This window comes from Oryctolagus cuniculus, chromosome 7 (assembly GCF_051225735.1).
Source record: "Oryctolagus cuniculus isolate XC-2025 breed Fujian yellow rabbit chromosome 7, ASM5122573v1, whole genome shotgun sequence".
NCBI classification, from domain to species: Eukaryota; Metazoa; Chordata; class Mammalia; order Lagomorpha; family Leporidae; genus Oryctolagus; species Oryctolagus cuniculus.
The window spans coordinates 154730918-154744233 of record NC_142873.1 but is presented as its reverse complement, the minus strand read 5'-3'; the positions used below and the strand labels follow the sequence as shown (position 1 = coordinate 154744233).

Sequence of the window (13316 nt, the reverse complement as noted above, 5' to 3'; positions counted from 1 at the left end):
TGTCAAAAAAAAAAAAAAAAAAAAGAGTTACAGAGGGAGGGACAGACTTTCCGTTACTTGGGTCACTCTCCAGATGGGCACAATGGACAGTAGCGCTGGGCCAGGCCAAAGCCAAGTGCTTCATCCTGGTCTCCCGTGTGGGTGCAGGAGCCCAGTCACTTGGACCGTCTTCCACTGCTTTTCCCAGGCCATAGCAGGAAGATGCATTGGAGGCGGAGCAGCCTAGGCACAAACTGGTGCCCATAAGGCCCTCAGCACCAGCCCCTTGTGTTTTTTATTTTCATTTTTATTTTTTGAACCGTTAGTTATGTGAAAGATAGGAGAGGGAGAGATCTTCCATTTACTGTTTTGTTTCCCAAATGGTTGCAATAGCCAGGGCGGGGCCAGGCTGAAGCCAGGAGCCTGGAATTCCATCTGGGTCTCCCCCAGGGGCCGTCCACTGCTGCCTCCCAGGATGCTCTGCGGTAGGAAGCTGGACTCCAGCCAGGCCCCCTGACACTGGGTGTGGGCGCTCCAGGTGGCAGCTTAACCACAGCGCAGATGCCCTCCCGGATGTCCGTCTTCTAGCGTCCGATGGGGGAAGTGCTTGTCCTGACTCCGGGTAATCTGCTCACAAACAGAACCACCACTGTGAACTGTCCAGGGTTTCAGGGCAGCTTCTGAGGCTTGTAAATAATGTGCCTGTGTTAAAAATGATAAAAAATGAACCGTTTTTGAGGATTTTGAGTAGCTTAGAAATACTCTGGGGTGCTGAATAACCAGACCATCGCTTTCTGTGTAACTTTTTGCCATGAGGGCTTGATCTGAGGGGACTCCAGTGTACAGGAACTGCTGGCTCTAACAGGGGGCAGCTTAGAGCCTCCCTTGCTCAGTTCCCCTTCCTCACCTTGAAAAGAGGAAAGGAAAGGCCACTGTAGGGGCCGGCGCTGTGGCATAGCGGGTAAAGCTGCCACCTGCAGTGCTGGCATCCCATATGGGCTGCCAGCGGCCAGCTGCTCCTCTCCAATCCAGCGCTCTGCTATGGCCTGGGAAAGCAGTAGAAGATGGCCCAAGTCCTTGGGCCCCTGCACCCTTGTGGGAGACCCAGAAGAAGCTCCTGGCTCCTGGCTTCGGATTGGCACGGCGCAGCTCCGGCAGTTGCAGCCAATTGGAAGACCTCTCTCTCCCCCACCACCCCCTTCTCTCTGTGTGTGACTCTAACTTTCAAATAAATAAAAAAAATTTTTTTAAATAAGGCCACTGTGGTTGGAGGAAAGAAGTAATTATGTTGCCATTGTTCAGATCATTTAATACTAAATTTCATTAAATATGAGATTTCTAATACTCCATACTCCCTGGATTGATGGTAGCAGAAATTGTGAGCTATTGAATTATTGGAAAGAATTAGGGATCCTTGGCACAGACAAAGGGGATTCACTGATTGTTTTAAAGATTTATTTATTATTTGAAAGGCAGAGTTACAAAGAGGAGGAAACAGGAAAAGATCTTCCATCTGCTGGCTCACTTCCCAAATGGCTGCAATGTCTGTGGTTGGGCCAAGCCAGAGCCAGGAGCCAGGAGCTTCATCCAGGTCTCCCATGTGGCTGCAGGGGCCCATCTTCTTCTGCTTTGCCAGGAGCATCAGCAGGGAGCTGGAATGGAAGTGGAGCAGCCGGGACTCCCGGCACTCTGGTATGGATGGGATGCCAGTGTCCTAAGCGGTGGCTTAACCCGCTGTACCACAATGCCATCCCCGGAAAAGAACTTTAAAAAGGAGAAAGAATAAGCTGCCATCTACACGAAGTGGCTCGCTTGTCATCAGATACGGCTCCTTGTCAAGAGCTAGTAGAGTATTAATGGGGTTAACTACCTACCAATTCTCATACATGGAGTTTGTTCTAAAAACAAAGAGCTAGTATGGCTTCGCTCCTCCTGGAAGGTTATTAAAGGCAACGTCTCAGTGACAGATGATACGAAATTGAAGTGCCCCACGCCTGCTCCCCTATGGCTTCCCCGTGATGTGGTCAGCAGTTCATCTTTCCACTTGCTCTCTCTCAAGCTTTGATCCCTGTGCCTCACACACTTCCTCCAACTCATCTTAAGCCCTTTTGGCTTCACTTTAAAATATATTCAAAATCTGATCCTTCACAGAGCCCAGGTCCCAGCACCATCCATCCCCTCCCACCTGGATAATTGTAGCAGGTCTCCCTGAGCTTGTCTGTCCTTGGCATGACAGCCTGCAGGATTCTGTTAGAACGGGCCTCTCCCCAAAACCTGCAGTGAGCCCCCATCTCAGATAACATTTTTATTTATTAACAAGACTTATTTATTCAGTTGAAAGAGTAACAGAGACAAAGAGAGGTCTTCCATCTGCTGGCTCACTCTCCAAATGGCTGCAAGGGCCAGGGCTGAGCCAGGCCAAAGCCAGGAGCCAGGAGCTTCTTCTGGGTCTCCCACGTGGATGCAGGCACCCAAGGACCTGGGCCATCTTCCACTGCCTTCCCAGGCACGTACCAGGAAGCTGGAACTAAAGTGGAGCAGCCAGGACTTGAACTGTTGCCCATATGGAATGCCAGCGTTGCAGATGGCAGCTCAACCTGTTGTGCCACAACGCCGGCCCCAGATAACAGTTTTAATTTACATTATATCTAATGAGCTTTTTTTTTTTTTTTGGACAGGCAGAGTTAGAGAGAAAGGTCTTCCTTCTGTTGGTTCACTCCCCAAATGGCCGCTATGGCTGGCATGCTGCGTCCATCCGAAGCCAGGAGCCAGGTGCTTCCTCCTGGTCTCCCATGCAGGTGCAGGGCCCAAATGCTTGGGCCATCCTCCACTGCCTTCCCAGGCCACAGCAGAGAGCTGGACTGGAAGAGGAGAACCTGGACAGAATCCGGCACCCTGACCAGGACTAGAACCCGGTGTGTCAGCGCCACAGGCAGAAGATTAGCCTATTGAGCCACGGCGCCGGCCCTCTAATGACCTTTTAATGCAGTTGGGATGCAGAAATATTTTTTAGCTGTCCACGGAAATAAGAGGACAGAAAGAGAACTAACGGCAAGTGGTCAGCTAAAAATGTCTCTGCATCCCAGTTGAATTAAAAGTTCATCAGAGGGGCCCACTGCTTGTGACACCAGCATCCTACAGGGTTCATGTCCCAGCTGCTCCACTTCGATCCAGGCTCATGGCCTGGGAAATGTAGCAGAAGATAGTCCAGGTGTTTGGGCCCCTGCCATCCGTGTGGGAGACATAGAAGCAGCTCCTCGCTTCTGCCTGGCACAGCCTCGGCTATTGCAGCCACCTGAGGAGTGAACCAAATTCATTCATATTTCTCTCTCTCTCTCCCCCCCCCCACCATCTCTCTGTATCTCTGACTTTCAAATCAAAGGACTGAATCTTCTTTTTAAAGTTCATCAGATATCATATAAATTTAAAATGTTATCTCCAAAAGTTGTAAAGTTTAAAAACATTTTAAAAATTCATCAGAAAAGGAGAAAATGCTGTATCAGAAAGTAGTCACCCAGTCGACACTCAGTGGCATGTGTGGGACACCAGGCTGGCGCCGTGAGAACGGCCCTGAGTGAGCTGAGTAAGAGTGCATGTTCCCAAGGAGCTCACAGCAACACAGGGAAGAGTGCCAGGCAGTTGCGAATTCTGTTTTATTTTTGTTGAAGGTTTACATATTTATTTGAAAGGCAGAGTTACAGAGAGAAGGGGAGAGATCAAGAGACCTAGATCTTCCATGTGCTGTTCACTCCCCAAATGGCTGCAATGGCTAGGGCTGAGCCAGGTTGACATCAGGAGCCTCATCTGGGTCTCTCATGTGAGTGCAGGGGCCCAAGGCTTGGGCTGTCTCTGGAAGTGGAGCTAACGGGTGCCCATGTGAGATGCCAGCATCGAAGGCAGCGGCTTAACCCGCTGAATCCCAACACTGGCCCCAGTGGTGAATTCTACAGTGAAAATGCAGATTGACATCCTGGGAGGGAAAAGAGGCTACTCGATGTCGAGGAATCAAGAACGCAGGAACGCAGGTCTTCTGAGAATATTTAAATTGCCACTTTTTTTTTTTTTTTTTTTTTTGGACAGGCAAAGTTAGAGAAAGGTCTTCCTTTTCTATTGGTTTACCCCCACAAGTGACTGCTACGGCTGGTGCGCTGCGCTGATCTGAAGCCAGGATCCAGGTGCGGGTGCAGGACCTAAGCACTTGGGCCATCCTCCATCGCCTTCCCGGGCCACAGCAGAGAGCTGGCCTGGAAGAGGGGCAGCCAGGACAGAATCCGGTGCCCTGACCGGGACTAGAACCCGGTGTGCCAGCGCCGCAGGTGGAAGATTAGCCTATTGAGCCACGGCGCCGGCCATTAAATTACCACTTGACGAGAAGTCTCCTGCCTGATGAGATTTAGGATGCATTTGGTCAGGCTACACTGAGAGAATAAAGAGGCCCAAAATTTTCAACAATTTACTGTGATGAAAGATTACATGTGTCTACATTACAGTTCAAGGCCCATGTCCCTGGTTGATGGGCAGCTCTGCCCCATGCAGTGATTGGGGGTCTAGCCTCTTCACATCTTGTAGGCCTGACATGCCCTTGGCTGTATCCCACCGGGTGGAAGAAGAAACAGCGTGAAAAAGGAGCCCCCACGTGCTTGGAAACCCAGCCTAGGAGTGGATCCCTTCATTCCCTTTCATCCTTTGGAGAGGGCGTGATTGTATGCTGTGCCTACTGCAAAGGAGCCTGGGAAACGTAGTCTAGCACGGGGCCTGACTACGACGTGACCGCTGTGGAAAGGAGATTTTGTGAATGGCCAGCAGCCTCGGCCGTGCTGGGGAAGAGCGTGGGGACAGACCAGGGAGCTGGAGAAAAGGAAGGTCCGTGGGAGCTTAGGGGTTAGGGGTGTGTCAGGATGAACCAGGCCGGCTGTGGCCTGGGAAGCAAAGGGTTTCGCTGCACACGCTCCGACAGGAGATGCTGGAGGCTTTTGTGCCGGGAGGTGGAATGGTCCTCAGTGTAGCTTGCTGACCAGATAACAGAGAAAGGAGCACATTGAAATCATGTAGTTCAAGCTGCCTTGCCGTGCTTTGCCCAATCTTAGACTTTCTGCACTGCTTCCGGGTGCTGGAGTTCAGGTGCGGGAGCCCGGGCTCCTGCAGTCGCCACCCAGCTCTGTGAGCTCTAGCAGCTTCACAGCCTGGTGCCCAAGGAAATACTCGCTCCCCTGGAGACATCAATCTATTTGCCTTGAGTTGGCAGAAAGGGAGGAGCTAGTCTCTTTAATCTCCTCCACTTAAAAAAAAAGTCCTCAATGGCCCCCATTGTGGTGTAGCAGGTTAAGCCACCACTTGCAACACCAGCAACTCACATGAACATTATTTTGAGTCCTGGCTGCTCCACTTCCAGTCCAGCTCCTTGCTAATGTGCCTAGGAAATCAGCAGAGGACGGCCCGAATGCTTGAGCCCCTGCCACCCATGTGGGAGCCCCAGATGAAATTCCAGGCTCCTGGCATCAGCCTAGCCCAGTCCTGGCTTTTGCGGCCATTTGTGGGGAGTGAATCAGCAGATGGAAGGATGGAAGATTTCTCCTTCCCTGTAACTCTGCCTTTCAAATAAATTAATTAATTAAAAAAAAAATTCTGTCCAAGGCCGGCGCCGCAGCTCACTAGGCTAATTCTCTGCACACCGGGTTCTAGTCCCGGTCGGGGCGCCGGATTCTGTCCCGGTTGCCCCTCTTCCAGGCCAGCTCTCTGCTGTGGCCCAAGTGCTTGGGCCCTGCACCCCATGGGAGACCAGGAGAAACACCTGGCTCCTGCCATCGGATCAGTGCAGTGCACCGGCCGCAGTGCGCCGGCCATGGCAGCCATTGGAGGGTGAACCAATGGCAAAGGAAGACCTTTCTCTCTGTCTCTCTCTCTCACTATCCATTCTGCCTGTCAAAAAAAAAAAAAAAAAAAAATCTGTCCAATGAACTTTAAAAACATTTATTAAAAAATTCACTTGTTCTAATTGTATTTGAAAGGCAAAGAGAAAGAGACAGAGAGATAGAGACTTCCTACGAGCTGCTTCATTTCCCAAATGCCTGCAACAGCCAGGGCTGGGCCAGGCTGAAGCCAGAAGCCTGGAACTCATTCCCAGGCTGCCATGCGGGTGGGAGGGACCCAAACACGTGAGCCACCACCTACTGCCTCCCTGGGTGCCCTTCGGCAGGAAGCTGGGTCAAGAGATGAGGAGCTGGGATTTGGATCAGGCACCCAGTAGGGGCGGTGGCGTCCCAGCTGGCAAGGTAACTACTCTGCCGAGCAGCTGGCCCCGTCTGGGGGTGCGGCAGGCCGAAGCCGCCAGTCTGGCTTCCTCTCCACGGCAGTGCACATCCTGGAAAGAAGAGCAACGACCGGGCCCTTCTCTGCGGTCCTCCTTCAGTATTCCTCTTTTGGCTGCTTGATTGCTACTTTAACGAGGCTGCGGAACTTTAGAGAGAAGAGAGGTTCCCTGAGGTCACGGTTCTGGAGCTGGTGGCATCGTTACAGCTGGCAGGAGCTTGCGCACAAGCAAGCGATCACATCACAGGCAGGCTTCGATGTGGGTGGAGGGAAGGGGGTTCGATGCCTGTGATGGCCCATGGGGGGCCTTCCATCCACAATGACTTCTCTAGCAAAGCCTCCACCCCCTCACCTCCCTCCCACGGGCCTCCAGGCTGGCATCTCTCCCCCCCACCCCCACCACCACCATGGGGTGTGTCCCACCATCCACCGTGTAGGTTTCAGGGGGACGGACGAGGTCATTTGACTTTGGAAATTCGTTTCTTTAGGAAGACCAAGTGTTAAGAACAATAGGATATCCGGCGCCGCGGCTCACTAGGCTAATCCTCCGCCTTGCGGCGCCGGCACACCGGGTTCTAGTCCCGGTCGGGGTGCCGGATTCTGTCCCGGTTGCCCCTCTTCCAGGCCAGCTCTCTGCTGTGGCCAGGGAGTGCAGTGGAGGATGGCCCAAGTGCTTGGGCCCTGCACCCGCATGGGAGACCAGGAGAAGCACCTGGCTCCTGCCTTCGGATCAGCGCAATGCGCCGGCCACAGCGGCCATTGGAGGGTGAACCAACAGCAAAAAGGAAGACCTTTCTCTCTGTCTCTCTCTCACTCACTGTCCACTCTGCCTGTCAAATATAAAAAATAAATAAATAAATAAAAAGAACAATAGGATAAAAGAAAAGCATCAAAGAAAAATCAACATCATCACAATGCCTGTTTCCACAGATAGACGTTGGTAGGTCCACAGAAAAATCTGGGCTCTGACACATCGAAGTGTGTTACTTCTGTGGACACAGTGGGATTGAGGCAGGTTGGATTTCTAATACTCGCATTTAAATCTCTGCAGGGGTGATTATTCGTGATAAAGTTAAATTTAAAATAAAGTCAGGGGGCTGGCGCTGTGGCCTAGTGGGTAAAGTGGTGGCCTGCAGCATCTCATATGGGCTCTGGTTCGAGTCCTAGCTGCTCCACTTCCCATCCAGCTCTCTGCTTATGGCCTGGGAAAGCAGTGGAAGATGGCCCAAGTGCTTGGGCCCCTGCACCTGCATGGGAGACCCGGGAAGAAGCTCCTGGCTCCTGGCTCCTGGCTTTGGATCAGTCCAGCTCCAGCCATTATGCCCATTTGGGAAGTGAACCAGCTAATGGAAGACCTCCCTCTCTCTGTCTTTGCCTCTACCTCTGTAACTCTGCCTTTCAAATAAATAAATAAATCTTTTTTTAAAAAAATGAAGTCAGTTCATTCTCTGGGAGGGGCATACCCCAAAGCAACCTTTCCCAACCTATGTCCTCACCCCAAGAAAAACAAATTCACACACACGCGCAAGCATCAAAAACATGATGTCACTTAAAAAAAAAAATCGCATGGCTAGACAGGAAGCCAGAAAGAGAGTCAAGGCTCGGGCTCAGGCTTTTATAACTGGCTCAGGAGAACCAACTCAGGGTCCCAGGAGAACCCTGGGGACTGTAATGACCTAAGAGCCTCCCACGAGGCCCCGCCTCTTAAAGGTGCCACCACCTCTCCTGGGCCACACTGGGAACCAAACCCCTAGCACACGAAACCCTGGGGAGCAAAGTCACTTTGAAACCACAGGACTTTTCTTCCCAGTTTCTCCCGTCATCCCATGGTGATTAGCAGTATGAGACTCAGGGGCAGACGATATTGTTTAAACAAGAACAATCATTTTTTCCTGAGTCACTGATGTGGGAACAGGCGAAGTGAGCTGCCCGAGGCCCCGGCCTGAGTCAGAGGAGGTTTGATGCCTGATGCCTTTTGATTCAGAGTCCCGTGCGTCTTCCATGTGACCTGCGAATCTTGTGCAACAAATGAATGGGCTTGCGTTCTGAGCTTGGAGACGCTCAGCCACAGGACTGGCAGGCATCCTGCACTTTTTGGAGTCACGCCACTCTTATCAGGGGTATCTGAACCCCAGGCATGGCCTCTTCCCTGTCCTCACAAGAAATGCTGTTTAGGCCAGAGTTTCACTTCCTTCTGCCAGCCACTCACGCACCCAGCCAACCCCAGGAGTCCGGTAGGAGTGAGACCGTGTGTTCCTCTGAATGTTGTAAAAAGTTGAGACCATCTCCCTGGGTGTGCAGCTAAAAATACTATGGCCGCCTCCTCCCCTCTTCACAGGTATACCCCAGGTATACAGCCAAGGACTAAAAATATCTGTTGATGCTGTCATGTGTCATTTGCCCAAGCTGTGCCCAGGCGGGCTTGCTATTCTACAGCAGGGACGAATGGTAAAGTGGTGTTTCGGCTTCGGGCTCCCCAGACTCCATGAGCCACAGCTGCATCGACAGGTTGGGGCCTGCAGGCACCCCAACCAGGGTGGAGTGGGGAGGGCACGACTAGCCAGTTATTCCAGCTTAGCTTCCTCCTGCTTGCACCCGGGCTATGTCTGTCCTCATTCACAGTAATAGTCAATGTTTCCTCCAATGACGGCAGCCCCGGCCCCTCTGGCCTTACTCTGCTCACCTCCACAAAGGTTCTTAGCTCTTATCTTCCTGACCTCAATACAAATAAGAAAATGCCCTGGGTTTAGTTGCTTAGAGACTTCGCTTCCTTCCATAAATGGTTAGACCAAGTCCCTCTGGGGCTGTCTTCTAGAATAGTCTGCAGAAAGCTTAAGGGTGCTTGGCCCAGAAAAGGAGACACATGGCTACGTGCTCAGATTCCTGCCTTGGTGTGCGGGCCCTTAGGCAAACTGCTTAACTCCCATCCCTCAGTCTCTTCATCTGAATGTAAACGGGCAGGACACATGAGACAAATGTGGGTAAAGCAGAGTTGGGTGACCGGCACACGTTACGCCGTTGGCATCTTCTGGCCCTAGGTCCCCGGTGTTTATGGGACGCAGCAACTCCGGCGTCTCACCTCGCTCTTTGCTTTTCCTGAGTTTACTTGCCCCCATAGCCAGTCACATAATAGACTAGCACCATCTTGAGCCTCTTCTAGGGAGGATGAGGGATCCGGCGAGGTCTCTCCTGAAGGCCGTAGGATCAGCTTTCCAGAGCAGGGCTGGATGACCCTGGGACTGGAAGCCACTGTGGAGACCCGGGGTGCCAGGGGCTAACGGAGGGGAGCGAGCCAGTGAGACAGGGGGTCTGAGAGTGGGGACCAGGGGCAAGAGGGTGAGCAGGGTGAGGAACGCGGGTTAGGGACCTCAAGTTCAGGACTGGACGCTCAGGGTGAGGAATGCGGGGAGGCCTGCAGAGGCAGGGGAGCAGGGCTTGAGGGGGTCTCCAGGGTCCCCCGGATCTGGGGGCTGAGAAGCCTCGGGATCCGGGGCCGAGGGGAGGAGGGCGGGGCCGCGTCCGTGCGGGCCCTGAGGCCCGGGGTCTCTGAGCAGCGCCGGGCCCGGTCTGTGCGGGCGTCCGGGGCGCTGGGTGCCCGGCGCGGCCCTGGCGCCGCCCCGCCTGACATCAGTTCCTGCCGTCGCCGCCGCCGCCGCGCACAGCCCGCGGCCTCCTTCCCCGCCGGCCGCGCTCGGGAGCCGCCGGGCCGCGGCGGAGCGAGGGCCCCGGGCGAGGCTAGGGCCGGGCGGCGGGCGCCGGGCCCCGCGGCCACCAAGACGGAGCCCCCGCACGGCCGGCGGCAGCGGTTGGCAGCGGCCCCCGGCCCGCGGCGCGGGAAGCGGCGGCGGGGCGGCGGCGGCGGCGGCGGCGCCATGGAGCCGCGGGAGGTGAAGGACCGGATCCTGGAGAACATCTCGCTGACCGTGAAGAAGGTGAGCGCCGCCCGTCTTCCCGGCCTGGGCCGCCTCCTCCCTGTCGCGTCGCCCGCTCGGGCCGGGGGTCCCCTCCGCCACCGCCCTGCCTCTGGGCGACCCGGGCCGGGGCGCAGGAGCCCCGGGAGCCCCGGGCCGCCGTGGGGGGAAGCGGGGCCGCTCACGTGAGCGCCGCGGCGGCCTCGAGCTCTTTTTAGAGAACAAAGTTGAGGTCAGCATCCTCGGAGCTTCCCTGTGTGGCGCCGTGGGCCCTGATTTCCCCCCGAGGGTGGGCGGCCCGCGGCCCCGCGGGGAAGGCCCGCAGCGCGGCTGCGAACCCCAGCATCCGCCGTGGCGGTCAAGGCCGGGAGAGGAGCCCGCGGCGAGAGCGGCTGCGACCTTGCCCCTGACCTGCAGGGCCCGAGCTGGGGACCTCAAAGGGGCCCGGGCGCCGCGCTCTGGGGCTCGCCGGGGCGGGGGTCTTCGTCCCGATCCAGGCAGAAGTGAGGACCTGGCGAGGGGCAAGTCCTTGAACTTTCTGAAGACTCCTTGTGTGCATGGATTCCAAAAACGTTAGCACCGCGATAAATTTATCTTTTAATTTCACTTTCCATGAACTTTTTGAAGTGCTCACATAAAAATAACTTAGTTTTTCCATCCAGATTCCTCAAAAGTAGCACAGGCAAGCAATCGTACCTTCCATAAAGATAGAGGTGCCTTAAAAAGAAAAGTAGACCCAAAATGCTTCTAGCAAAAGGACGACTAAAAATGACGTTACAGAGGTCTGACAGGAGTCGTGTTTTCGGCTTTCCTGAGCGCTGCAGGTGCAAAGGGGTAATGGTTTTTGCTCACTCAAGGAGCCTGGGATGAGCACGCACCTTGTTCAAAAGCAATACATCTTTCTAGTCTGGTCTGGGCTGCTGACGGCTTCAGGTAGGCCAAGTGCTTTGTCTTCGGATCTCAAACACTTACGTGGAGAAAGTCCCCAGTGGAGAGGTGGTGGACGTGGGCACCCTGATGCACGTGTGAGCGGGGATCTTTTACAGACCGAGAGCCGCGGTGCCATCAGGCCGTCCTTTGTGAACGAGTCGGGTGTGCATTTCAGGATGCTTATGAAACGTATGCTTTGAGACGAGCACGTGTTACTGAGCCGTGACGCACCCAGGAAGCACAGATCTCACTCCGGACACTGGAACGCCATCCGAGTAGTTACAGCCAGAGGCTTGACTGGCGTTGTGATTCAGAACACGGCTTCGGAGTCCAGCTCCTTGGGCTGAACTCCTACTCTGCCAGTGAACAGCCTGTGACCGTGGGCAGGTTCCTTACTGTCTCCATGCCTCAATTTCCTCATCTGTAAAGCAAGCATAAAGCTAGGGTTACTGTGAAGATTTGAAAATTTCGACTGATTTTTGTTTTATTTGAAAGGCAAAGAGATCTTCCAACACTGGTTCACCCCCCATATACTTGGAACAGCCTTGGCTGACCCAGGCGGAAGCCAGGAGCTTCGCCCAGGTCTCCCATTTAGGCGGCAGGGGCCCAAGCCCTTGAGTCATCCTTTGCTGCTTCCCCAGGTGTATCAGCAGGCAGCTGGGTTGGAAGTGGGGCATCCGGGACCCAAACCAGCATCCATATAGGATGCCGCATCAGAGGCCGTGGCTTATCCCACTATCCGACAACACCGGCTCCTCAAGTGACATAAACTGTGGCACCAAACTCCCACGCCTGTTGTGGAAAGTTGAAGTATCTGGAGCGGTCGGCATGGTGCCTGACCCCGTCTTGGTTAATGGCAGCTTTGTTTGTCGGTGTGTAGCCAAGCTAATGCCTCACTTTTTCAAGGTCCGATGATGGCTCAGGTGCTCCCCACCCGTCAGGGCGGTTGTGCTAACACCTTTCCTTTGTGTGCAGACGTGCGTGCGACTCTTGCGTCGTGAGGTGCCCTTGGTTTTCTGCATGAGTATCTGCCTCTCACAGGAATCGGCTCAGCTACTGCAGTAGGCGTTGAGTGTTAGCAGTCTTGAGGTTACGTGTGTCCTTGAACACTGGCCTCTCCTAAGTTTGTTATCCAGCACCCTGAGAGCTGCTCTCTTTTTTCTTCCATCCTACCCTGGTAATATGGTCTTACTGGTCCTTTTATTAGGATGTCACATGAGGAGAAAGAGGTGTGTATCTCTGTAAAGGAAGATCCGGTGTGTGTTGCTATGTTGCAGAGAGTATTTTATTTTAAGGATTTATTTATTTATTTGAAAGTCAGAGTTACTCAGAGAGAGAGAGGTCTTCCATCTGATGGCTCACTCCCCAAGTGGCCGCAACAGCTAGAGCTGTGCCAATCCAAAGCCAGGAGCTTCTTCCGGGTCTCCCACATGGGTGCAGGGGCCCAAGGACTTAGGCCATCCTCCACTGCTTTCCCAGGCCACAGCAGAGAGCTGGATTGGAAGTGCAGCAGACGGGTCTCTAACTGGTGCCCATATGGGATGCCAGCGCTTCAGGCCAGGGTGTCAACCCACTGTGCCACAGAGAGTATTTTAGAATGTTGTATTGAAATACACATACTGAAAAGTGCCTAGGTCCCAAGTATACAACTTCTGACAGAGTGAACACACCTGCATATCCTGCACCCAGGCCGGGCAACAGAACTGACCATCATCCCGGGTCCCCCCGCCAGAAACTACTTGCTCAAGGGTAACTCTTGTCCCTAAACCGTGTTGTAGAGCTCAGCTGTCTTTCAGCCCTAGATTTGGTGATGGCTAACATATCCCGGAAGGTTCACCAGAGAGGGGAGATGGCTGGACCCCTCGGAGCTGAGGCAGCTTGTGTTCTGACAACGAGTTAGATTGTGGGTTACAGAAGACCGCAGAGTTTAATAGTTTCGCACAATTAATGAAAGTGATAATAAAAAGCAAGTTCCTTGTGTTCTGGAGGGCGAGCAGCAGAGGCATCCCAGGTGCTCTGTGCTTGCTGATTTGTTAATAGTTGATGATGGGGTTCCAAGCCTAGGGCGCGGCTGGCCTTCGGGGTGGGCACGTGGTTGTTTTTTTTTTGTTTTTTTGTTTTTTGGTTTTTTTTTTGACAGGCAGAGTGGACAGTGAGAGAGACAGAGAGAAAGGTCTTCCTTTGCCG

General features: G+C 53.8%; 1 protein-coding gene across 3 annotated transcripts in view; it reads left to right on the top strand.

The window, feature by feature from the left end:
* Positions 1-9920: 9920 nt before the first annotated feature.
* The window catches only part of PLEKHM2 (pleckstrin homology and RUN domain containing M2), a 38889-nt gene continuing 35493 nt past the window's right edge, over positions 9921-13316 (top strand). For 2 of the 3 annotated variants that reach the window (XR_016211273.1, XM_017338263.4), the window contains exon 1: positions 9930-10220. Coding sequence is in view for 2 of the 3 variants with exons in the window: in XM_017338263.4 (XP_017193752.4) it covers positions 10161-10220 (60 nt within the window). In the remaining variant the exon portion in view is untranslated. Of the gene's footprint in view, positions 10221-13316 lie in introns of all 3 variants that reach the window. The other variant, XM_002722340.6, reaches the window with a different exon arrangement.